The 27,028-nt window shown below is 43.8% G+C and overlaps 1 protein-coding gene across 1 annotated transcript in view; it reads left to right on the top strand.

Moving 5' to 3' along the window:
* The window catches only part of MRC1 (mannose receptor C-type 1), a 90,728-nt gene extending 64,138 nt beyond the window's left edge, over positions 1 to 26,590 (top strand). Inside the window, exons 24-30 of the mRNA XM_058297900.1 lie at positions 9,543 to 9,775; positions 12,700 to 12,865; positions 13,671 to 13,820; positions 19,025 to 19,138; positions 19,659 to 19,823; positions 20,698 to 20,739; positions 25,561 to 26,590. Of these exons, the coding sequence (XP_058153883.1) occupies positions 9,543 to 9,775; positions 12,700 to 12,865; positions 13,671 to 13,820; positions 19,025 to 19,138; positions 19,659 to 19,823; positions 20,698 to 20,739; positions 25,561 to 25,808 (1,118 nt within the window). The 3' untranslated portion in view covers positions 25,809 to 26,590. The remainder of the gene's footprint in view (positions 1 to 9,542; positions 9,776 to 12,699; positions 12,866 to 13,670; positions 13,821 to 19,024; positions 19,139 to 19,658; positions 19,824 to 20,697; positions 20,740 to 25,560) is intronic.
* Positions 26,591 to 27,028: the final 438 nt, after the last annotated feature.

Genomic DNA, 27,028 nt, shown 5'->3' with positions numbered 1-27,028 from the left:
AAAAACGTCAACTCACGGCAATAGCTGAAAATCGTGGGAGATTTTTTTGTTAAAGATTTATTTTGTATTTTATTCTCCGCCCCCCGAAGTTGTCTGCTCTCTGTGTCCATTCGCTGTGTGTTCTTCTGTGTCCACTTCTATCCTTATCAGCAGCACGGGAATCTGTGTCTCTTTTTGTTGCGTCACCTTGCTGCATCAGCTCTCCATGTGTGCGGCGCCATTCCTGGGCAGGCTGCACTTTCTTTTGTGCTGAGTGGCTCTCCTTATGGGGCACACTCCTTGCACGTGGGGCTCCCCTACGCTGGGGACACCCCTGTGTGGCACGGCACTCCTTGCTCGCATCAGCACTGCGCATGGGCCAGCTCCACACCGGTCAAGGAGGCCCGGAGTTTGAACCTTGGACCTCCCATGTGGTAGGGGGATGCCCTAACCACTGGGCCAAGTTTGCTTACTGGGAGATGTTTTCAGATCTTTGAAAAGTATTTGAGAAATTGAACCCTCTGTCAATCCAAAAGCTGGTCTAAGCCGCGGCCCTTTCCTTACCCTGCTGCACCACGCCCCTTCGGGGGCTGCCTGGAAAGCTTGAGTGCGGCCCCCACGCTGTGTTCCCTGGGTGAGGGGTTCCTCACGGGAGTGGAGGGGCTCACAAGCATCTTAAAATCTCCTTCTCCTTCTTATAAACATATGTCACAGAATATTTTGCCACCAGTAAAAAATATCTTGAAAATTTTAGCGTCATAAGGAAAGGCTCACAGTATTAAAGTGAAAAAAGAATATAAAATTGTATAGACTATCAATTATGCAAAAAACTCAAACAATTCCCTTCTTTAAAAAACAGGAATTAGGAAAGACTATGGAAATGCATCAAAATAGGCATAGTAGTCGCCTGTGCACAGTGGGATAAAGGGAGACTTTAGCTCCTTTATTTTTCTATATATATATATTTTAAACTTTTATTACCTATATGTATATATTTAGAACCAGAAAACAACACTGTTTAAAAAACACATAACACACGTTGATGAAATTTTAGAAATACAGAAAAACATAAAGAGAAAAAATGACCCACAATCTAACCCCTCGGAAATAACGTTTTTGTATTTTAGTTTTTTCCTTAAAATGTTTTTGAAATAAGCAATTGGACAGATGAGCTAGTTGTATATCGCTTTCCACGAAAATGGTGTTTTTGCTTTATCTCAAGCTGCACGTGCCAGCTCGTGGCCCCCAGATTTCCCCCAGTGTCGAGACCAGCCCGGGCACCCCCAAGCTGAGACAGGCCTGCTCAGAGCCCCGTGGGCCGGGCGGGCTTAACGATTTTATGCCGACACCAGGTGGCAGCAGCGGCAGAGGACGGGGGAGGCCGCCCTCCTCGTGTTGAAATGAAGTGGTCTTTCCGGGAAAAACACAGTGCTTTTCCTTTGTGCAGCAGCGACAGAGTGAGGCAGGTGATACATAGGTGCTTAGGGGAAAAGAGAAACAGGTGGGGTTTGGCCAAGTCGAAACTGGTAGATAAGAGTCCAGAGAACCCAGGGCAGGGCGGGCCAGCTTCCTGCTGAGGGCCAGGTTGCCAAGCCTTGTGGCTTTGCCGGTCCTGGGCTCTCTGTCCCCACCACTCGGATCTGCCGTGCGAGCAGGAAGCAGCTGCGGACTATCCAAACCAGGTGAGCCGGTGTCCCAACGAACCTGTATTTATGGGCAATGAAACTGGATTTCCATGTAGGTTTTGCATGTCAGGAAAATTATTCTTCTTTGATTTTTTTCACCCACATAGGCACCATTATTCTTAGCTGGAATACTCTCAGCTGAAGGACAGCAGGTAGATTTGGCTGTCTGGCTGTCGGTTGCTGGGCTCTGCCCCGGGGCATCAGCTCACATGCGGAAGCAAGCTGTGGCTTTGGGCAGTGGCAGGAGGTGGCTGAGAGTATGGGAGGGCCTAAAGCAGGGGTTAGAATCCCATGTTAGAAGGTGAGGGAGGGTCAGAAAGCCCAGGTGGCCCTGGACACAGGGCTGCCAGCTCCAGTCTAGGACATGGGGCCTGGGTGGGAGGCACAGAAACTGGTCCCAAGACAGAACTTAAGTGATCCGTGACTTGTGCAGGTCCTGGTCCCATGCAATCAGATTACTGATGACTTGAGACCACAAAATGTCCTCATAGTAACAATCAGGCCAGCGCTTGCTTGACCAGAGCACTGGGCGCCCTCACCTGGCCGAGCTGACACCTGAACCTGACCATCACAATCCACCCTTTGCCGACTTGGCAGCCGTGCACGTCTCCTTACACTGTACTCAGTCTCTAGAACAGCAGTCAGAAATAGTTTTCACCTAACAGTACTCAACTGGAAACACACTGAATCTCTCCAGAATAGGATGCAAGTCTTTGGGTAATGTTCACTTGTAAACTTGATATCTTGCAACTTAATTGCTATGACATGAAACTAATAGAACTTGTGCCATAGGGTAAGGGAGGAAATCAAAGATATTTACTTTATGTACGTGTATAAACACACTTGTAAGGAAACAAGGAAGAACTATTCATAACCATTACAGTCCTCGTTTCTGTACCTAATCATGTGGTCAAGCTTCGTATTTATCACTCCCTTCTTCCACTGCACATTCCATGTTTCCATCACCCTCAGTGAGCACTTCAGCTGGCCGTGGTTCTTTGCCTGGTGGGGCAAACCTTCATTCCTGAAGCTTCTGGGCCATTGTTAGTCCTGCCTGGGTTGGGCTGATGGACTTCTCCACTGGCTTTAATCACAGGGCATGGGGGCCCTGGGAGACGCCCTAGAGGATCTCCTGTATTCCAGGTAAACTCTTCCTTACCTCCATTATGTAAATGCAGTCCTATTTCCCTTTGATAGTACTTCCCTTCTTTGGCTGTTGATTCAGACATGAGGGGAGCCCAAAGTGGCCAGGGGGCAGTCTTAACTTCCAGTTCAGTGGAATCATTGTTGTGTTCCCTGGTGGCAGCTCTCCTCCTTTGGAAATAAACCGTGTAGACCAGCAGAGATTAAGGTTGCCGTGACAGCGAGCAAGAGCTTTCCCAGTGGGTCACTAGGGGTAGTAGTGAGTGGGGCCACTCCCATTTCCACCCCTTGTTTCCTGGACCCATGGATCCTGGAGGACACTGCCCAGCCCTGCAAGGTATTGCCACCTAGCTGGTGCCATAACTGAGTCTTCAGAAGGCCGTTCCGTGGGGTAGTATGGAAAATGTGTGCCAAATATGCGCTATGGACCTGGTAATAATCAGGTGATATTATCTCATATCTGTCACGAATGTTCCACCACAGTGTTGTGTGTTGATAGAGGGGTGTTGTTTGGGAACTCTGCACTTGTCCATGATTTTCTCATAAGTTTACAACTTCTGTCATAAAAATATACTTAAAAAATAATAATAGGGTGGGCTGGGGAAAAATACGCCAAATGTAAGATAAGGACTATAATTAGAAGTAAGATTTTGACAATATTCTTACATAATTTGTAACAAATGTCTAACAACAATGCAAGGTGTTGGTGGAAGGTTGATGTATGGGACCCCTGTATGATGTTGTGCATGTTTGCTTTGTAGTTTGCAATTTTTACTATATACTTATTATTTATGTATTTTTATGTGTAAATGATAAAAAATAATAATAGGGTGGGTTGAGAGAAAAATATTTTGCTTAGTACTAATATTTTGAGGATGCTCTTTAATCATTAATTGAAAATGTTTAAAAACAATGCAAGGTATTGGTGGTAGGGTGAGGTATGAGAGCCCAGTATGATGTTACCTGTGTTTGTTTTTGAAGTTCACAACCATTACTATACACATTGTTTATGTATGCGCAGGTATGAATGATATACTTCAATGTATTTTAAAAAAGGCCATTCCACCGATCTATCAAACCAGCAGCTTCAGGGTGGTGGGGAACGTGGGCATGTGCCCGTTCTCTCACATCATTTGCTGTGAAATGGTTCCTTGATCAGAAGCAGTGCTGTGTGGAACAGCATGGTGGTGGATAAGACATTCCATAAGTCCATGGATGGTAGTTTTGGAGAAGCATTGTGTGAAGGGAAGGCAAACCCTTATATGCGCCTATTCCGGTTAGAACAAATCGCTGCCCCGTCCATGGTGGAAGTGGTCCAACGTAGTCAACCTGCCACCAGGTAGCAGGCTGGTCACCTCGAGGAATGGTGCCATATTGGGGGCTGAGTGTGGGTCTCTGCTGCGGGCAGACTGGGCACTCAGCAGTGGCTATAGCCAAGTCAGCCTTGGGGAGGGGAAGTCCTTGTTGCTGACCCATGCATAACCTCCATCCCTACCTCCATGGCCACTTTGTTCATGAGTCCACTGGGCAATGACAGGAGTGGCTGGGGAAAGACGCTAAGCATTAGTCACAGAGCGGGTCATCTTGTCCACTTGTTTACTAAAATCTTCCTCTGCTGAAGTCACCCTCTGATAAGCATTCATGTGGGAAACAAATATTTTCATATTTTTTGCCCACTCAGAAAGGTCTGTCCACATAGCTCTTCCCCAGTCCTCTTTGTCACCAATTTTCCAATCATGTTCCTTCCAAGTCCCTGACCATCCAGCCAAACCATTGGCACCAGGCCATGAATCAGTGTATAAACGCACCTCTGGCAATTTCTCCTTCCAAGCAAAATGAACAACCAGGTGCACTGCTCAAAGTTCTGCCTATTGGGAGGATTTTCGCTCACCATTGTCCTTCAGGGACATTCCAGAAAGGGGCTGCAGTACTGCAGCTGTCCACTTTTGGGTGGTCCCTGCATATAATGTAGAACCATCTGTAAACCAGGCCCGAGTTTTCTCTTCCTCAGCCAACTGGTTGTAAGGGACTCCCCAAGAGGCCAAAGCTGTGGTCTGGGAAAGAGAAGGTAACATGGCAGGGGTGGTGCACATTTGGGCCACTTTCTTATGTAACTTGTGCCTTTAGGACCTGCTTGAGCCCCATCTCGTATATACCACGTCCTCTTTATGATGGAGTGCTGCCATGAATGCCCAACTACATGGCTTGGTGGGTCAACAACACCCAGCTCGTGACAGGCAACTCAGGTCTCAAGGTAACTTGGTGGCCCGTGGTTACCTGTACAGTCTCTACTAAGGCCCAGTAGCAGGCCAAAAGCTTCTCAAAAGGAGAGGAGTTATCTGCAGAGGATTGTCGGGATTTGCTCCAAAATCCTAAGGGTCTGTGTTGTGATTCTCCTATAGGGGCCTGTCAAAGCCTCCAGACAGTGTCTCTGTTAGCCACTGACACTTTCAGCACCATTGGATCTGCTGGATCATATGGCCCAAGTGGCAGAGCAGCTGGCACAGCAGCTTGGGCCTGTCACAGAGCTTCCTCTTGTTCTGGTCTCCACTCAAAACCAGCAGCTTTTCTGGCCACTCAATAAGTAGGCTGGGGTAGCACACCCAAATGAGGAATGTGTTGTCTCCAAAATCCAAGGAGGCCCGCTAGGCATTGTGCCTGTTTTTTGGCCATAGGACGGGTCAGATGCAACAGCTTATCCTTCACTTTAGAAGGGATATCTTGACATGCCCCACACCACTGGAAATCTAGAAATTTCTCTGAAGTGGAAGCCTCCCGTATTTTTCTTGGATTTGTCTCCCATCCTCTGACAAACAAATGCCCTGCCAATAAGTCTAGAGTCTTTGCTACTTCTTGCGCACTAGGTCCAATCAGCATGATATCATCAAGAGTTATACCTTGCAGGAGGGAGAGACATCAAGATCCCTGCAGAAAATATTGTGACATAGGGCTGGAGAGTTGATATACCCCTGAGGCAAGAAAGTGAAAGTATATTGTTGGTCTTGCCAGCTGAAAGCAAACTGTTTCTGGTGGCCTTTGTAACAGCAATTGTGATAAAAAAAACTGCATACCAGATCAATAGCTGCATAACAGGTGCTGGGTTGTTGCTTTGCTCAAGCAATGATTCCACATCTGAATAACAGCTGTAATTGGAGTTACCACCTGGTTAAGTTTATGATAATCTGCTGTCAGTCTCTAAAATCCATCTGTTTTCTGCACAAGCCAAAAACGAGAGTTGAATGGGAGTCGCCACCCCTGCGTCCTTTAAATCCTTGATGGTGGGACTGACCTCCGCAGTCCCCCCTGGGATCCAGTATTGCTTTTGATTTACTATTTTGCGGGGTGGTGGCAGTTCTTGTGGCTTCCACTTGGCCTTTCCTACCTTAATAACCCTTACTCAACAGGTCAGGGAATCAGTGTGGTGTCTGCTAGTTGCTGCGTATGTCTATTCCAATTACGCATTCTGGAACTGGGGAAATAACCACAGAATGGGTCTGGGGCCCACTGGCCCCACGGTGAGATGGACCTGAGCTAAAGCTCCTGAACCCCATAAGCCCCTACACCGGCTGGTGGACCACAGTGACAAATTGGGTCTCCTGGATTAATGGCGCTTCTGAGCCATTGTCCAACAATCTTTGAAATATCTGATGATTTCCCTTTCCCCAGTGTATAGCTACCCTGGTAAAAGTCCATAGGTCACTTTGGGGAAAGCTGGGAGGAAGATTAACAGTATCAATTTTTGGCAATACTACCGGGTCCGTCCCCAAGGAGACCTGCCCTTCCCCTCCTTCAAGGGGATCTGGGTCTGTAAACTGCCTCCAGTCTGGGAATTGATTAAAAGTGATGTAACTCTGTTTCTGCAATTCAAGGTAGGCTTTTGTTCACTCTACCTAGAACTCTTCTGATCATACAGATCAAGTAAGAATTTAGTAGACTGCCCACCTATTTTACTTTGAGGTACCCTGTGATCTTTTAGCCAATGCCATAAGTCTATGTGACTCAGACTCTCTGATTGCTACTCTGAGTTTGTTTTTCACTGTTTTCCATGCCTACTTTGTCTTCGGTAATGAACTGCTGCCACTTGGCTTCTACCAGCCCAGATCCAATCATTCCCATAGAGTTTAAAGATTTTTGTTTCTTGGCATCTATTCCCATTGTAATAGCTGACCTACCGAGAAGAACAACCACAGAGCTCTTCAGGGAAGATGGAGTTAGTCTGGCAAATTTATTCCTCACAGTCCTGGTGAAAGGTGTGTCCTCTGGACACTCCTGGAGGGGGTAAGCAAGGTCTTACTTGATGAATCCACTCTGGCATTCCAATCTCTAAGCCTCATCTACATTATAACAGGGCAGTTCTGGCATTTGGACCTCAAGTAATATTAGCCACCCTTAGGTCCATGTTTCAGCCAGCCACCCGGCCAAACTGTTAGAGCCCTTTCTAACCCCGCGAGCTACAACACTGAATCCAGGATCTCTGTGTGGCGGGCCTGTAGCAATAATTCCAGCCTGATTCAACTCTATATTCCTTCCACCATTATTCCACAACCTTAATATCCATTCCCACACATATTCCCTTGATTTCTGGCTATACAAATTGGAAAAACTCATGTAGTTTTTTTTGGAGTGTCGCACGCTTCTTCACAGGTCACACTTTGTACCTCATCTTTTGGGGCTTGTTGAGACTTCTATCTAGTAATAGGTCTGGAAGAGAAGAGGGGTGGTAAGGGTGGGTCATGAGAAGAAGTAGATGTGTCTTGCAGGCCAGTTACCTCAGGGAATTCCACTACATTTCATCTGATGAAACAGGTTAATCCCTTCAGGTGGAGGTTGGATGCAGATCCCTCGGGGTAAGTCGGAGGTTGGGTGGCTGGCCCCTCAGGGCAGACCATTACAGGTTCATTAGCAAAGACTCAGCAGAATCTAGCATTTCAGTATGTTCACTGCCATCATTATCAGCCCCTATGTCCCCATTCTAATTTTCAGGATCTCACTCCTTTCCAATCAATGCCCTCACTTTAACAGCCGACACCCTGCAAGGTTGGGGATTTAGTTTATGTTGTAATTCAGCCACTTGCATAATAAGACTCTGCATCTGTTTTTCAGCGATCTCAAGTCTGCAGCTACAAGAAATACGATTTTCTCTGGACACACATAGAAACTTTCATGCCTTTCATGTGGTGCTTAAGTTGCAAACTTGAAGCCTTAGGCCATCCCTTTCCTTTATAACTGTATCCAGCACATTTAGGAACAACCAGCCAACATCATTGTACCATTTACCAACGCAAAACTCAGTTCAGGTGTCAAAATCACTCTCACCTAGAGCCTTGCCTCTTATTATCATGTGAGTAGCTGTATCAATGGTGGTATTGCCAACTCATGCCATGGACTAACAGTGCCATCTTGATTATTGTAAATAGAGTCATTTGTGCCTTTGAATCTAAATAGGGTAGAGAACCAATTCCCAAATCCACTGAACCAATTCAGAAATCTCATGCTTAAAATTCTATTTCTCAAGAACTACTCCCTGTATCAAGGCTGTATTAGCCAGGGTTCTCTAGGGAAACAGAATAGACAGTAGATATCGGTAAATATTATGAAATTTTATAAAATTGTCTCATATGACTGTGGGGTTGCACAAGTTCAAATTCCATAGGGCAAGCTGCAAACCAGGAACTCCAAAGAAGGCCCTCCACAAATTCCCCAGCAGAAGCTGGCTGGCCGAAGTAGAGAAAGGAATACTCTCAACTGAATGTTGAATTCATCATTTCTCCTTTTCAAGCCTTCAATTAAAATGATGAGACATCTCTTATTGCTGATAGTAATCTCCTTAGTTGATTGTAGATCTCATCAGCCATAGACACAATCAAATTACTGATGATATAAGTCCAGGAAATGTCCTCACAGTGACAATTAGGCCAGTGCTTGTTTGACCAGACAACTGGATACCATTAACTGGACAAGTAGATACATGAATCTAACCATCAGAAATGCTCTTTAATTTACGAAGAAATCCATGATTTGCTACTGTGGCAATTTCCTTCTACTGCCTTGCCATTGCATTTGTAATACCTTTATTCTTAAAAAAAGATTTATTTATTTACTTTATTTTTCTTTATTTATCCTCCCCCCACCCTTGGTTCTCTCCTCTATCTTCTCATTGTTTGCTCACCTTCTCCAGGAGGCACCAGAAACTGAATCCGGGACCTCCCACATGAGAGGCGAGTGCCCAATGGCCTGAGCCACATCTGCTCCACGTGCTGTGGCATCTGCTGGCTTGTGGCATCTGCTCATTGCAGCAGGAGGTGGCACCTTGCTCATGTGGCAGGGATGGTGTCTAGCTCATTGTGGTGGGGATGTCATCTGTGCATGTTCTTTAGGAGGCACCAGGACCCAAACCCAGGACCTCTCATGTGGTAGACAGGCACCCAAATGATTGAGCCACACCCTGTAAGATCTTTTGTTTTTTAGTTTAGAAACTTGGTCAAAGATCTGCCTTAATGTTCTTCAAAATACAGTTTGGAAATGATTGCTTTTGATCAGGTATATTGATTTTAAAAAGTTTTGTTTCCATGTGTGAAAAATTTATGAAAATGTACTTACCACTTGGTGTGGATATGTGCTCTTCTGATTATATTTACGATGTATAGTGTATAGTATATAGTATATAATTATGTACTAATGGTGCTCAATTAATGTGCATTGATAATGCTAACCAAAATAATCCTTTTATTTCAGACCCTTCTTTGCATTATTCTCCGACAATAATTCCACCTGATGGTTTTATTAAGTATGGTGAAAGCAGCTATTCATTTGTGAAATTTAAGTTGCCATGGCATGAAGCAAAGAGTTATTGTGAATATAATGGCTCCCAAATTGCCAGCATTCTGGATCCTTATAACGACGCATTTGTGTGGATGCACATGCTGGCGTCGAAGGAGCCCATGTGGATTGCCCTAAACAGCAATGAGGTAAGATGCCAGCAACATGCACAACGTGGCCCAGCTGATAAAGAAGGTTTGGCTAGGTGGACACTTTCTATGGTCACAAACCCTGCTGCACTCTTTGAAATGTGCCAGGATGAGCAAAATGCACCTGTGCCATCATGGAGTGAGCAAACTAGTGAGGTGTGTCAGAAATCAAAGTAGGAATCATCTCACTAGTATTAGTTCTCACACTGATTTTGAGTATTAAGATTGTATTCTGGGTCTAAAGAAGTTCATTTATTCACCTACTTCTCTCCAGTATTACGTCTCAAATATGTGATGCAGTGGGAATTCAGAGGGCAGTCTGGGACCTGGTTCCTGGGTAATGGGGATACTTTGACCACTTCCATCTATGTTTGAGAAATATTTCATTGCAGTCAATGCTCTATATTCCAGAACAGAGAAGGGAATGTTGGCAGAGAGCAGGGTGGGCTGAGGGACAAGGTAGGGCTTTCAGGTGGTGATAGAGTTACCAAAATTTTCCTGAACTTAGTCTCTTCTGGTGCCTCATAATCATACCATCTGGCCTCCCTCCCTTCTTCCATCCCTGCCTCCATCCATCCATCCATCCATGCATCCATCCATCCATGCATCCATGCATACATCCATCCTCCCTCCCTCTCTCCCTCTTTCTATCCAGTCTCCCTCCCTCTCATTCCCTTCCCTCCCTCCCTCTCTCCTTCCATCCATCCATCCATCCATCCATCCATCCATCCATCCATCCACCCACTCCCTTTCTCTCTCCTGCTCTCCCTCTCTCCCTCTTTCCATCCAGCCTCCTCCTTCTCTCCTTCCCTTCCCTACATCCATCCTTCCTTCCTCCTTCCATCCATCCTTCCCTCCCTCCATCCATCCTCCAACCTTCCTTCCTGCCCTCCCTCCATTCTCCACCCCTCCCTCCCTCTTTCCTTTCTTCCATTCATCTGTCCATGCATCCACCCATCCTCCATTTCTCCCTCCTTCCATCCATCCATCCTCTATCCCTCCTGCCCTGCTTTCATCCTTCCCTCCCTACTTTCATCCCTTTCTCCCTCTTTCCATTCATCTATCCATCCATCCATCTATCCATCTGTCCATCCATTCATCCACCCTCTTTTCCTCTTTCCATCTAGCCCCTCCCTCTCTCCTTCCCCCCTCCCTACATCCATCCTTCCTTCCCGCCTTCCATCTATCCATCCTCCCTCGTTCCCTCCCTCCTCCACACTTCCTTCCCTCCCTGCGTCCCTTTTACCCTCCCTCCCTCCATTCTCCACCCTTCCCTCCCTCCTTCCATCCATCTATCAATCCTCCATCCCTTTTCTTCCATCTATCTACCCTCTGTTCCTCCTGCCCTCCTTCCTTTCATCCCTCCCTCCCTCTTTCCATCATCCATCCTTCTGCCTGTCCATCTGTCCATCCATCCATCATCCCTTGCTCCCTCCCTCCCTCCAGCTAGCAAGCTTTCTAGTAGAGGGCATAGATATGCCAGCATATAATTAAGATATAGAACAAGAAGTGTCAAGAGAGGTAGGCATAAAACTATGAGAAGATGGAAAAGGGAACAGTTGTTTGAGGAGAGGACCAAGAGGAGTTTCTCAGAGGAGCATGATCTAGGATGGTAGAGCACAAAGAAGCAGTGCCAAGAAGAGAAAAAGATAGAAAAGGATAAACCTGGGAAGTAGATGGTGCTATATTTTATAGCATTTCCAGTGCTGTGATGCAGAGGTCAAAATTTGCACTTGGTGCAATGAAAAGTATTTCCTAAGTTGGGAGGTGAAGATTTTAAAAGTAAGTAGTTCCATAATGGCTTTTGTGATTAAACTTAGGCAAGACATTTTTATGTCTTTGACAAACCATGTCTTCAGGATTAATTCATTCAGTAAATAACTCATTCATTCATTAATTTCATTCAGGAGATCATTCATTCACTTTCTTTTCACAGACACAGTCACCATTCTCTTATGAGTTTAAAACATGCTTTATTTATTTTTAGAAAGATTAAACTGCATTTCTTTACACGAATATTTACAACAAAAATAGGGCTATTACCTTCCTCATGTCTATGGAGTATGTTTATTAAAGTATTATTTGGTTATTTGTGGTAGAATACCTCAAGATTCTAACTTAAGAGAACATGTGCCTCTGATTTTATCATTGGACCTATGGTAATCAGCTTGGTAAATTAAATGATGCAGTTACAAAGGAAAAGATTGTTTGAATTTTAAAAAATTGATGATTTCTGATTAATTTTATATACCAACTGTTCTTCGGTATTACATGTAAAATCTCATCTGGACTAATGAAAGAATATTACTGATAAATAATATTTTGATGTTATTGATTAGACTGTGATGTTAAATTTGTTCAACTAAATAAAGTGGGAAATTTGAATAAAACACTCATGATTCATGTAGTCGAAAGTCCACATGGCTGGAAATCCAGAGCCTCGGTCTCCTGTGCCAGTTCCCAGCATGACCTTGGCTCAGTTGTTTATCCCTTGGCTGTTGCCGCATCAGTACAGAGAGGAGAGAAGACTAGATCAGGGTTTCTCTCAGAATCCACGAATCCAAGGAAAATTACTTAAATTTTAGTTTCCTTTCAATAATAAAATAAGAAATATTTTATTCATCATGAAGATAAAACATCTCTTTGCCCTGAAAACCTACAAAGGAGAGAGAGTCTGAGGAAGGCACCTGTGTTTTAGGGCAGACTGGCTCCCCAGGACATATTTCTGGGAATGTCCAAGAAATGAGCCCCTTTGAAAAAAGGCTGCATTTGCTGAATTTGAGACACGCTGGTAGAAATGATTGATAATGATTTTTTAATTTCACCAAGTTCAGGTGTCTCTGTCAAACCACAGTCTTTTGGATCTTTCCTTGGTTCCTTTGATATTTTCGGCTCCACGTTAATGGCTGTTTCTCTGCTCACAGACCAACAATGAATACGCTTGGACTGACGGGTGGAGGGTGAGGTACACGAACTGGGCTGCCGACGAGCCCAGGCTGAAGTCGGCCTGCGTCTATCTGGACCTTGACGGCTCCTGGAAGACAGCATCTTGCAGTGAAAGCTTCTATTTTGTCTGCAAAAGATCAGCTGGTAATTGAATACACAAAACAATCAGGGGATGCTAAAATTTCTGCAAAAGCTACAACACACCACTGTCGACATCGTTAAACAGTAATAGGTCTCAAGTAGCTGAGATGGGATAAAAGATATCCCCTCACCTAACAAACCAACATACGTCAGTCAAAGTTCTCTTCATTGCTAGAGTTAATTTCCTCTTTATGAATTTCTGAATATTTATTAATGAGTTTGCCCTCTGAATCTATAATGCTGGATTCCCCAGTAGTTTATGCTTACATTTGATTGTCAGCGGTGCATCTGTATCAAAATAATTTTATCAGAATATCAATAGATTCATCAATCAGTGATACTGGGGACACAGACCTAGAATCCTAACTATAGCTTTGGGTTATATCACAGGTGTCATTTGTAGCTAAAGAGGTCAGGTGAGGCGTGGACCCCAGGAGAGGAAAAATGTGGCTTGAAGGGGAAATCCCTTTACAAATTATTTTCTTTGACTTTAAAAAATATATATTCACATCTTTGTAGGTATCTGTGATCTACATTTTTAATTGTAAGTGTTAACCACTTATAAGTGTTAATCAACCATAAGTGGTTGATTGTGCCATATATAGTGCATTCTACTGAAATATATTTCAAATGAAAAAATTGTAAAAGAAAATCCAGTAATAAAAATGGTAGATCCAAATGTTGCCCATTAGAAGCTTTTGATTTTAATAATGATAGGTGATAAAATTTCCCGTAGCTGCCAAAATATTATTCCACGTACTACAGAAACTTCATTTTTGCTTTATTGTAAATGCCTTTGGATGAGCAGAAATCCCTGCCACTGAGCCACCACAGCTGCCCGGCAGGTGCCCGGAGTCCGAGCACACGGCGTGGATTCCTTTCCACGGTCACTGCTACTACATCGAGTCGTCGTACACGAGGAACTGGGGCCAGGCTTCCCTGGAGTGCCTTCGAATGAGTAAGCCCCTATTTGCTGCAGGGAAATTCCACGTCATCTGCCATCTGCGCTGGGTCCTGTGACACTAACCGTTACACAGTAAAGACCCACAAGGAATGTAAACTTAACTTGATGACTTCCTTAATGATTGATTTTGCAATAGAATGGTCAACATCTGCCCCCACCCCAGGGCAGTTTCTAACTCTGGGTGTCCTGGGGCTGCTGCTGGCCTTTCGGCATGATAGCCTCTACGGTTTAGAGAACTCAGGCAGAAAACAGCCATTTGCTCAGCAAGTCCTTCTTCCTTTTTGCCCAAATGTTTCGACTGGCAGGATCCTCATCTCAGATAGCAAGGGTGCTGAGCTCGAGTCTCAACCTGGTAAACTCGGGTTTTGCAAGAGCCCAGGGACCATTTTGTTTTAACTTTAGAAGAAAAGTGTTTATCCTATTTTGAAGAAAAACTGAACTCATATAGGCATAAGATAAGTGAATAATTTCCCCCTTAAAATATAAAAGGTCAAATAAAGCTATTTTTAAGGGAGCAATAAACGTTCACTTAGTTAAGCCCACGGACTATTTTAATGAGTTATTTTTACTATATTGAGATTATGCCCTAATTTAGGATTCTTTGTTTAACAGTGGTATATTAAGAGATGAACCCTCATTTCCTTCAGGTTCATTTAAAAGTCAACCTTGAGTTTGACTTTAAATTCTGAGCCAGACGAAATCTGCTCTGTTAGTTTCTTCTTCATGTATTTTGGGGCTCTTTTATTAGGTGCATATATGTTTATAGTTTATCTTTTTTTAAAAATTTTTAAAAAAAAGATTTATTTATTTATTTATTCCCCCACCCCTGCCCTGGTTGTCTGTTCTCTGTGTCTATTTGCTGTGTGTTCTTCTTTGTCCGCTTCTGTTGTTGTCAGTGGCACGGGAATCTGTGTTTCTTTTTGTTGCGTCATCTTGCTGTGTCAGCTCTCCATGTGGGCGGTGCCATTCTTAGGCAGGCTGAACTTTCTTTTGCTCTGGGTGGCTCTCCTTATGGGGTGCACTCCTTGCACGTGGGGCTCCCCTATGTGGGGGACACCCCCGCGTGGCATGGTATTCCTTGCGCACATCAGCACTGCACGTGGGCCAGCTCCACACAGGTCAAGGAGGCCCGGGGTTTGAACCGCGGGCCTCCCATGTGGTAGACGGAGGCCCTAACCACTGGGCCAAGTCCGTTTCCCTATAGTTTATCTTTTTTAATGAAACTTTTAGCATTTATAAAATGTTCTTACTTGTCCCTACTAATGATTTCTGTCTAAGTCTATTTGGTCTAATATTAGTATAGCCATTTCAGCTTTTTTTAGTTATTGTTTGCACAGTATTTTTTCCAGTATTTTACTTTCATTATTTTATATATTTTATTTTATATATTTGATTATAAAGTGTGTCTTTTGTAGGCAGCTTATAGTTGGACTGTTCAATCTATTCACATTTAATGTGATTATTGCTGATAAGGTAGGAGTTATGACTGCTATTTGCCATTCATTTTCTGTTTTTTAACCCATTCTGCCAATCTCCATCTCTTGATTAGAGTGTTTAACCTATTTACATTTTTAAAAAAGATTTATTTATTTCTCTCCCCCTCCCCCATTGTTTTGTGCTCACTCTCTGCTCTCTGTGTCCACTCACTGTGTGTTCTTCTGTGTCTGCTTGTCTTCTCTTTAGGAAGCACCAGGAACCAATCCTGGGACCTTCCAGAGTGGAAGAGAGGTGATCATTCTCTTGTGCCACCTCAGCTCCCTGGTCTGCTCTGTCTCTTATTGTCTCTCCTCTGTGTCTCTTTTTGTTGCGTCATCTTGCTGTGCCATTTTGCATGCAGACCAGCAATCTGTGCAGGCCAGTGCTCTGCATGTGCCAGCTCTCCACTCAGACCAGCTTGCCTTCACCAGGATGCCCTGGGAATTGAACACTGGACCTCTTGTATGGTAGACAGGAGCCCAATTACTTGAGCCACATCTGCTTCCCTCTATTTACATTTAATGTAATTACTACTGATAAGGTAGGAGTTATGATGCCACTTGCCATTTGTTTTCTACATGTCTCAGGTCTTTTTGTTTCTCTATTCTTCCATTCTGTCTTCTTTTATGTTAAATAGGTATTTTCCAGTGTGTGTTTAAATTCCTGCCTTAGTTTCCCAGCTGCTAAAACAAATACCATTCAATGGATTGGCATACATAGTTCCCTTGTCATTTCTTTTACTACGTATTTTATAGTCATTTCTTAGTGGTTGCCCTGGAGATTACAATTAACACCTTAATTTATAGCAGTTGAATTTGTTTTAATACCAATTCAATTTGAATAGCATCCAACAACTTTGTTCCTATCTGGCTGCATTCCCTTCTTGGCTAGTGTTGTACAGATTTCAAATGTATGCATTGCAAGCCCCATCAACACATGCTCATCAGTATCATTTTATGCAGTTATCATTAAAACAGATAAGATAAAAGAGTTCTAAACAGAAAATATGTTTATTCTCTCTTATGCTTAGCTATGTAGTTGCCTCTACCAGGGCTCTTTATTTTTTCCCATGTATTTGAATTGCAGTCTAGTGTTCTTTCATTTCAACTCGAAGGACTCCCTTTATGGTTCCTTGTAGACTAGGTCTGCTAGTGACAAATGCCCTCATTTTTTATCTGGGAATGTCTTTTTTTGCCTTCATTTTTGAAGGATAGTTTTGTTGGGTGGAAAACCCTTGGCTCACTGTGGTATACCTTCAGTTCTGGGTCAGTCCTCTCCCTGGTCTGGACTCTGGTTTCTGATCAGAGACCAGCATTCATCTTATCGTGGGCCCCTTGCACAGGACGGAGGGCTGCTTCTCTCTCGCTGATTTCAACATTCGCCCTCTGTCCTTGTCATTTGGCATTGTGAATAGGATGTGTCTAGGTGTGGTCTCTGTATTTATCCTACTTGGAGGTTTTTGAGCTTCTTAGATGTCTAGCTTAATGTTTTCCATCAAATTTGAAGAATGTTAGACCATTGTTTCTTCAAATATTCTTTCTGCCCCTTTCTCTCTCTTTCCCTCTGGGATTCCCATTTGTGTATTTTATTTTATTTATTTATTTTTTTAAAAGATTTATTTATTTATTTATTTCTCTCCCCTTCCCCCACCCCCCAACCCCGGCTGTCTGTTCTCTGTGTCTATTTGCTGTGTCTTCTTTGTTCGCTTCTGTCGTTGTCAGCGGCACAGGAATCTGTGTTTCTTTTTGTTGCGTCATCTTGTTGTGTCAGCTCTCTGTGTTTGCGGCACCATTCCTGGTAAGTCTGAGCTTTCTTTTGCTCTGGGCGGCTCTCCTTAAGGGGCACACTCCTTGCACATGGGGCTCCCCTACGCGGGGGACACCCCTGCGTGGCACGACACTCCTTGCATGCATCAGCACTGCGCATGGGCCAGCTCCACATGGGTCAAGGAGGCCCAGGGTTTGAACGCGGACCTCCCATGTGGTAGATGGACACCCTAACCACCGGGCCAAGTCCTCCACCCATTTTGTGTATTTTATATGCTTGATAGTGGGGCATAGGTCTCTTTAGGCTGTTGATTTTTCTCTATTAATTTTTTTTTTCATATTTCTCAGACTGAATAATATCAATTTATCTCTCTTCAGGTTTGCTGATTCTTTCTTCTGTCTGGTCAAATCTGCTGTCAAACCTTTCCCAGTGAATTTTCATTTCAGTTATTGTACTTTTCAACTCTGGAATTTCTACCTGTTTCTTTTTTTAATAAATTCTATCTCTATTGATGTTCTCTATTTGGCTATACATTATCTCATACTTTCCTTTAGTTCTTTAGTCATGGTTTCCTTCAGCACTTTGAACTTATTTAAAATAGCTGCTTTAAAGTCCAATGTCTGGGCTTCCTCAGTGACAGTTTCTATTCACTGCTTTTTTGCTTTGAATGGACCACACTTTCTTGTTTCTTTGCATGTCTTATAATTTTCTGTTGAAAAATGAACATTTAAAATGATGTAATGTAGCAATTGGGGAAATCAGATATCCCCCCTCCCCTGCATTTGTTATTATTGCTGTTTGGTGTTGTTTAGTGACTTTCCAGAACTAATTCTGTAAAGTTTATTTTCTTGTGTCTTGCTTGTTTAGCTTAGTAATCAGCTAAGGATTGGAAGGAGATTTCCCTAAGTGCCTGGAACAATGAGTCTCACAGTCTTTTTTGAGGGTGTCTATGTGTGTGCTAGGACATGCTTTCAACACTCACTCAGGCTATTTAAAATTCTGCCATAGCCTTCACTTTCTGCTTGCACAGAATCTTGAGATTAGTCAAAGGTGAGAGTTTAGGGCTTTTCAGCGCTTTCCTGACCTATATGTAGACTTTAAGATTAGATGCCTTTTAAAGCTCCTATGGACATCACATTCTTTAGCTTTTCCTTTTACATTTTTTGGTCAGTTTGTTGTTTGCTTCAGGCAGCTGTAGTGTTAAACAATTGCCACTGATAGTTCTTGGCATGGGCTCTCAGGGAAAATGCTATTTGCACTGGGTGGGCATTAAGTCATATCTTCTGCCAGGAAACTCCAAGTGCCCTTGATTGCCTCCCGTACTGCACTCTTCAGTGAGGCTAGCCCCAGTGTTCTTTTCCCCATTGACCAGATCAGTGCTGCATGCCATGAAAACCAAGAGACGCTGTTCCAGAGGAAGCACTGTGCTTCCTGCCTCCTCATCATCTCTCCTGTTTCCTCCTTTCCCTGGAGTGATTTCCTGTCCTTGAAATCCTGTGCACTTTAACATCTTAAGTTCTGCTTCCTCCATGCTCCCTCTAAGTTGCATCAGCCACAGCAACTGTCCTCCTGTTTGACAGGACCCTAACACATCACACCTACTTTCTCTCCTCTTAAATTCCTTTGCACTCAACCTATTACCAGCCATGGAACCAGGAGTTCCCTAAGACATCTTTTATGCTCTCCTCATCTTTGACACACTGTAGCAGTCCACTCAGTACCTTCTATACAAGTGATGCTTTAAAAAACACATTTTCAGATTAGAAACAAATCCCGAGAAGGCATGTGCCTACTCTCTGAAATTCTTCTCCTTACATGGAGATGTGACACTGATTTTTTATTGCTCTTAATGTCAATATGTTATAATATATTTTCACTTAATATTAAATGTTCCCTTAATTTGAAATATGCTGCTTGGATGTACAGACATCATTTTGTCCTTTTATATTTCACAGGTTCCTCCTTGGTTTCCATAGAAAGTGCTGCTGAATCTAGTTTTCTGTCATATCGGGTAGAGCCACTTAAAAGTAAAACGGACTTTTGGATAGGCTTGTACAGAAATGTTCAAGGTAATTTTTGCAGAACCACTACTAAATCACAAATATTTCAAAATGTTATATGTAAAACAGGGGTTCATTTACATAAAGCCTTGCCTTAAATAATCATTAATTTGTGGAGATTTTAAAAACTCACTTATTTTTACTTAAAAGATAAAACTGAAATTTAAGTGACATTGTACTATCTTCAAAGTTTTAATTTAGAGAATATCTTCTGTAACTAAGTTGTTTAAGAGACTTTAAAAAACATTTTTACCTTGTGCCAGAACAAATAACCTAGGAAAGGATAAGAATATATATATATTTGTGTAATTAGAAAAAAATTTCAACTAAAGCTATTTAAGAAAAATATTTTTTTTAAGTTTCCGTATAGTAATAAGTCATTATAGTCTTACCAGTTAACATTCTAATTGTGAACTACTAATGATTCTTGTATAAAATAATATGCTTAGACATATGTGTGGATAAGTTGAATTCATTCGAAGATGGATTATTTTTTACTTCAATTTTTATTGGCTTTATTCAATAATAGGAAACTGGCTCTGGATAAACAACAATCCACTCTCCTTTGTCAACTGGAACACAGGAGAGCCGTCTGGGGAACGGAATGACTGTGTGTTTTTATCTGCAGCATCTGGGTTTTGGAGGGTTATTCACTGCTCTTCCTACAAAGGCTATATTTGTAAAAGACCGAAAAGTAAGTGGCACGCCTGGCGCATGGGCAGATGTCTGTGCCAGCCTTTCTTTCCGATAGCGAGGTGCCCAGGGCGGGGCTGTAGCGCGAGCACAGTCTGTTGCGTCTGTTGTGAGTGCTCCCCTGTGGGAGTGAAAACGCCATCCTGCGGTGGCAGCGGGTGGCTCTCTGCAGCTCTGGATGAGCCCCGGCTTATCAACGCGCTTCTAACAGGATGCCCTGCCCGTAGGCAGCGAGTGGCAAGCAGCGGGCAGGGCGGTCTATGAGCCTTCCCACTCAAGGGGAGGGGCAAGGCAGCCCCCAGCCCACGCCGCAAGGGGCCCAGGTTCCTTCCTGTGCTAAATCCTGGAGGCCAGCTGGGTCTCCTGCTGCAAAGGAAAGGGACACTGGTGCCCGCGGTCAGCCACTTTCTGGACTTGCATAGTTATTTTGATGCCATTTTTCCACACTTACTATTCCTTCCTAAGAGACAAATTAACTTGATAATAGACTTTTTAAAAAATGGTTGAGATAAAACAATGCCCCTAGTAGACGTCATTGCTTTAGAATTGTGCCGGTCTTTGGTCTTTTGTGCTGGGATATCCCCCCTCTGGTGCAGGGCTGGAGCCTCTGCAGGCTGCAGCAGGCCAGTCCACCCCCAGCCCCAGGTGGGTGGAGTTTAAGGGGAAGGACCAGCACTAAACGCAGCTGGGAGGGTGTCATTTCTGGACATTTGAAGCTGTTCACACGCACCAAACAGCTGTAAGATGCTGCTGCACCACATACATACTGCAGCCCAAATGGAGAGAATCCCGCGTGTCTGTGCCCACCAGTGGTCACTGCCTACATGCTCTTACGGTTTTTATCAATGTTTAATCACTTTTTTTCCCCTCCATAGTTATTGATGCTGAACCTACCCAAACATCAGTTACGACAAAAGGTAAGAGCGGTATTTAAATTGCAGTCTGTCTGTTGCACAAGCCCTCCTTGCTGCAGCTGCTCTCACGCTTGGGGCTGTCACCGCCTGTTCTAAGTGGGGCTCGAGGCACAGGCCTCGGGGGCAGGTGGGCAACAACCCAAATTAGGCGATGGGCTGGACTTCACGCCCTCTGCTGTCTGCTGAAGACTCAGGATGGTCCACCTGCCATCCCCTTATCAGCCTCAGGAGTGCCATTTGCTTCCTAATTATACCCATGTGTTTGTTCACTTTTACGCTACTCTCATTGTCCCTTTCCCCTAAATTTTGCTTTTCGCTGTTTTGTCTTCTTATGATGTGAGCATTTGTATGCAGCCTTAAATTATTTTGAAACCAGGTATATCTGTTGGTTTTTTAAAATTTATGAAGTGTATCACTCACACATAAACATACATAAACAATAAGTGTATAGTAATAGTTGTGAACTTACAAAATAAACACGCATAGCATCATACAGGACTCTCATAACTCACCCTACCACCAACACCTTGCATTGTTGTTAAACCTTTTTAACTAATGATTAAAGAGCATTGTCAAAATATTACTACTAACCAAAGTATTTTCCCCCAACGCACCCTATTATTATTGTTATCTTTATGTCATTTATATATGAACATACATAAACAATAAGTATATAGTAAAAGTTGGGGACTTATAAAGCAAGCATGCATAACATCATACAGTGATCCCATACATCAACCCTCCACCAACACCTTGCATTGTCGTGATATGTTTGTTACAGATTATGAAAGAATATTGTCAAAATCTTACTACTAATTATAGTCCTTATCTTATATTTGTTGTATTTCCCCCAACCCACCCTATTATTATTTTTTAAATATATTTTTTATGACAGAAGTTGTAAACTTATGAAACAATCATGCACATGTGCAGAATTCCCAATCAACATCCATCAATTAACACACCACACTGTGGTGGAACATTTGTTACAGATAAAATAATATCATCTGATTGTTACCATGTCCACTGTGTACATTCGGCTCACATTCTCCACACTGCCCCATTATCAATACAGTACATCTCTGGCATAGATGCATGTTACATTATTACCACTAACCACAGTCCACAGGTCACTCCAGCTGTATTTTTCCCATGTTTCTCCACATTCTCACCACCCTGCAGTAGTGTTGTACATTTGCTCTAGCTCACAAAGGACGCTCTTGCATCTGTACCATCAACCACAATTCTCATCCACCTCTTGGTTTACTGTGCTATTCAGTTCCTAGATTATTTTCTAGCATTCTGTCAATCGGCATTTACAACCCTAGATTACCATTTTCAGCCATATCCGCATTTATAAACTAGCTGTTACTCATTATTTGTTACCATCCACTCTATACATCACACTTTTACATTAAAGCTAAATAAAACTTCTATAGATATTAAACATCAGTAGTCCATCTCAGTCCTCCTTTAAGAATCCACTACCTACCACCAGGGCTTGAAGATATTTTCCTACAATTTTTTCTAGAAGCTTTATGGTTCTTGCTTTGATTTTTAGGTTTTTGATCCATTTTGAGTTAATTTTTGGATAAGGTGTGAGATAGGGGTCCTCTTTCCTTCTTTTGGCTATGGATATCCAGTTCTTTCAGCACCATTTGTTGAATGGACTGTTCTGCTTGAGCTGTGTGGGTTTGACAGGCTAGTCAAAATTCACTTGACCATACTAGTGAGGGTCTGTTTCCGAACCATCGGTTTGGTTCCATTGGTCTATGTGTCTGTCTTTATGTCAGTACCATGCTGTTTTTACCACTGTAGCTAGATAATATAATCTGGAGATGAGAGTTCACATTTCCTTTTTAAGATGTTTCTGACTATTTAGGACCCCTTATCCTTTCAAATAAATTTGATAATTGTATTTTCAATTTTTAAAAAAATTGCTGGTGGAATTTTTATTGGAATTGCATTGAATCTGTATATCAATTTGAGTAGAATTGACATCTTTATGATATTTAGTCTTCCAATCCATGCACATGGCATGTTCTTTCTGTTATTTGGGTCTTTTAAAATTTCTTTTAACACTGTGTTGCAGTTTTCTGAATACAAGTGCTTTACATTGTTGGTTAAGTATTCCTACTTGAGTTTTATCTGCCATATTTAATTTTCCCCACTCTTTTGTCACTTTTGGTTACTTTTATTGATATAATCTTCATTTTTAGACTCTCTTCCAAGCTTTTCTCTCCTGTCTTTTCTTTTCAGGCTCTAGCACACCCTTTAGCATTTTCTGAAAATCTGGTCTCTTGATTAGAAATTCTCTCAGTTTCTGTTTATCTGTGAATATTCTAATCTCACCCTCATTTATGAAAAACAATCTTGCTGGAAATAAGATTCTTGGCAGGAAGTTTTTCTCTTGTATCTTAAATATGTCATAGCACTGTCTTCTTGCCTGTATGGTTTCTGGTGAGAAGTAAGCACTAAATCTTATTGAGTATCCCTTATATGTTATACATTGCTTTTCTCTTGAATTCTCTTAGAATTCTCTCTTTGTCTTTGGCATTTGACATTCTGATTAGTATGTGTCATACTAATGATGAGTTGGTCTATTTGGATTTTGTCAGATGGGAGTACACTGTACTTCTTGGACATGGATATCTATGTTCTTTAATAGGGTTGGGAAATTTTCTACCATTATTTCTTTAAATATTCATTCTGCCCCCTTTCCCTTTTCTTCTTCTCTGAGACACCCATGACATGTATGTTTGCATGTCTTTTGTTGACTTTAAGTTCCCTGAGACCTTGTTCAATTTTTTTTCCCATTTTTTCCTTCATCTCTTCCTTTGTATGTTCACTTTCAGAGGTCATTTCTTCAAGTTCACCAATCCTTTCTTCTGCCTCCTCAAATCTGCTATTATATAATGCCAATGTTTTTCAATTTTCATTTATTGTGTCTTTCATTCCCATAAGATCTGCTGTTTTTCTATGTATGCTTTCAAATTCTTCTTTGTGCTCATCCAATGTCTTCTTAATATCCTTAATCTCTTTAGCCATCTCATTGAATTTATTAAGGAGATTTGTTTGAACATCTGTAACTAGTTGTCTCGACTCTTTATGTCATCTGGAGGCTTACCTTGTTCCTTTAACTGGGCCATAGCTTCTTGTTTCTTGGTGCAGATTGTAATTTTTTACAACTACAATTGGTGCCTTGGCATCTGACTTACTAGAGTATTTATTCAGGGTGCAGTTTTTCTCTTTAGTTTAGGGGTTCCTGCCATTTCTCCCTTGCTGGTTGTGCAGTAGGAGCCAAGGGTGTATGTAGCTGGTGCTATAAGCTGTGGAGGCTCAAGCTGCCCTCATTGCCCCAGGGACCAATGAAGCTTCTCCCAACTTTCTCCTTTGCCAGGGGTAGGAGAGAGTCACAGCTGTGTGGAATAATCCAAGTCATGCAGGTCTAGACTGTAGTTGCCCAGAGAGACTGATGAGGCTTCATGCCCCTTTCTTCCCTGCCTGGGGCGGGGATGGAGCTGCAGCAATCTATACAGTGTGGGTCCAAGATGACCGCAGTTGCCCTGGTAGACTTCCAATTTTCAGTCTGTGCCAGTCAAATGTACCTGCAGTTACCTGGATAGGCTGGTACAGGGCCCGCCAGCCTCCTCCCTGCCAGAGGCGGGGCTGAAGCCTAGACTAGGGCTGCAGGCTGATCTGGGTGGAAGAAACCAGTTCATCCCATCATTGTGATTTTCCCTCAGCCTGGCTTTCCCTTAGGCTGGGGGTGGAGTCAAAATGGCAGCTACCGGCCTCTTTCCATCTTAGACAGATTCACACCCCAGCTGTTCCTAGAGTTATACCTTAGCCAGCCAACTTTACTAATCACTAGCCAAGATCAGTGGCCAACTGTCTCCTCCTGCCCTGTTCTTAGGAAATGGAGCTTCCAATTCCAGCCTCAGAATAGCTTCTGGGGCAGCTTGTGCTGCCAAAGTAGGACAATCAGTGCCCTCTGTGGCTTGGCTGGTAATTTCCTGGAGAGGCTGGTTCAGGTCTCCCAGCTTCCTCCCTCCCAGAGGTGGGGTTGGGGCTTAGGCTAGACCTGCAATCTGACCTGGGGTAAAAAAAAGAAGCTGATCCCCACCAGCACTGGGATTTTCAGTCCACCCTGCTTCCCTTGTGCCAGGCAGAGTTAAGTTGGCCTCTTTCTGACTTGGACAGGCTCAAACTTAAGCTGGTTCTCAGTATTATACTTTAGCCCACTGAATTTACTCATCAGTAGCTGAAGTTGGTGCCCAACTGTCTCTTTCTCTCCCGTTTTTGGGAAGTGGAGCTTTCAATTCCAGTCGTGAAATAGCTCCCGGGTTGGCTTGTGCCCCAGTGGAGGATGGGCACTGGCCTCCATGGCTTGGAGTGCTCTACTTATGAGTCTTCTCTGCAGATGGGCTGGCTCCTCCTTCCATTCCTTCAAGAATGTTGCAGGATGCTCTTCTGGCCTCCTGGAACCCCCAACCAGGTGCTTCAGCTAACTCCATAGAGCTCTGGGTGTTTACTAAGTGCCCTGGAGCAGGAGCTGACTCTAGGAGCTCCTTATTCCACCACCATCTTGCTGGTTGTCCCAGGTATATGTGTTTTAAAAGCATTGATTAACTGGCCCACCACTTCATGGACAGATGAGGTACTCTTGCAACTGCATAACAATCTTCACGCGCCGAGTAATCCTCCATGTTGCACGGACCTGCCTCTTGATAGCCGTTGTGTGAAGCCATCTCGTGCAGTTTAGTTCGGTGTGCTGTGCTGTCCTGCGTTGCCCCCCCTTGCTAACCATGTCTGTTCTCCCAGCTGACCTGAGGAAGATGGACCCCGAGAAACCATCTCCCAGAGTGGCCGGGGTGGCTGTCGTGGTGATCTTCCTGCTCGCCGGCGCTGGGCTCACAGCGTACTTCTTCTACAAGAGGAGGCGTGCTCAGCTGCCTCGGGCAGAAAACTTTGAGAACACTCTCTACTTCAACAGCCAGTCCAGCTCGGGCATGGGGGACACGAGAGAGCTTGTGGGCAACATCGAGCAGAACGAGCACGCGGTCATCTAGCGCCGCGGCACGACCTGGGCTCATTTGAAGTTTGCACAATTGTCCTAAAATGCTAAGGTCTTTGGTCCAAGGTGGTCGTTTCCTCTCTGCTAGTACTGTGTACACTGGTCTGTCTTTTCTTTGTCTACTTGGAGATATAGTTGCTCATTTTCTAGCCCGGCAAGATACTTTCACAACAGAGGGACACTGACCGAGAGGACACCTGTAAACAGCATCCTCGGTGAGCGCGTCCTCCATGCCTGCCTCGGACGACTTGGCTTGCTGTGGCCCCGAGAGCCCGGGAGAACCTGGAACAGCAGACCGGGCCTCCCGAGGCACCAGGCACCGGAAGGAACTTCCGAAGATCCGTGTCCTACCAAACCGTAATACGGTAACTAGAAAACTCTTAAAAATCAAGTACGAATAACCTCAGGTGGCCTTTAAAACTCAGCGCCTCTTCTCTTTTACGGGTTCTGACGCTCCTGACGTCCACCGCCATCAGAGGGACGCCAGCCCTGGCTTTCCCCAGGCAGGGCTGTGCGCCGGATCCCACCAAGGCGTCTGTGTCCTGATGGGTGCATATCAGGAGTGCAAAGACGTGAAAGAGAGTGTAAATTTGCGTAACTGGATGTACTTAGATAATGTGAAATAAACATCAAAGACGGGGTCTATTTTTAATAGATTTACATTTTGGATGATCTTTGTAAATGTAAATTTGCTTTCAAAAGAGAGTTATTTATGTATTCTACTTTACACTTAGCATTACCCATAAAATAAAGGTTATTGGTAGAGGAGTTCTTTAACTTAAACTCTTCATCGCTTTGGAAAAGATACTCTGCTGACTCCCGTGCGGAACGAGGTTTGCACGACTCGCCGCCTTGCCTGTGCTCCTCTTGCAGCCGCCGTTGGGATCAGGCGACCACAGGCGCTGGGATGGCGCCTGGACTCGAAGCAGCCTTTTCCATCGTTGGTGACCCCTTTGTCTTGAGGGCTTTGGTGTCCCGCCCCTGCACAGCGACATCCTGCCGGCGTCTCCTTTGATGTTCCAGGGGCTGCCCGCAGGCAGGGTCCTCAGCTGGGGACTCGGGGTCCCAGGGCTGCTGGAGCAAGAAGCTGCACCCTGGGGGCTTCAAAGCAAGGAGAATCATCGCCTCCCACGCTGGAGGCTGGAGGCCGGGAGAGGGCGACCACCGAGCTTGCAGGGCTCTGGCGCTGCCTCCCTTCCTCTCCCCCACCCCCCC

Source organism: Dasypus novemcinctus, chromosome 5 (assembly GCF_030445035.2).
Source record: "Dasypus novemcinctus isolate mDasNov1 chromosome 5, mDasNov1.1.hap2, whole genome shotgun sequence".
NCBI classification, from domain to species: Eukaryota; Metazoa; Chordata; class Mammalia; order Cingulata; family Dasypodidae; genus Dasypus; species Dasypus novemcinctus.
This window is presented reverse-complemented; position numbering and strand designations above follow the sequence as displayed.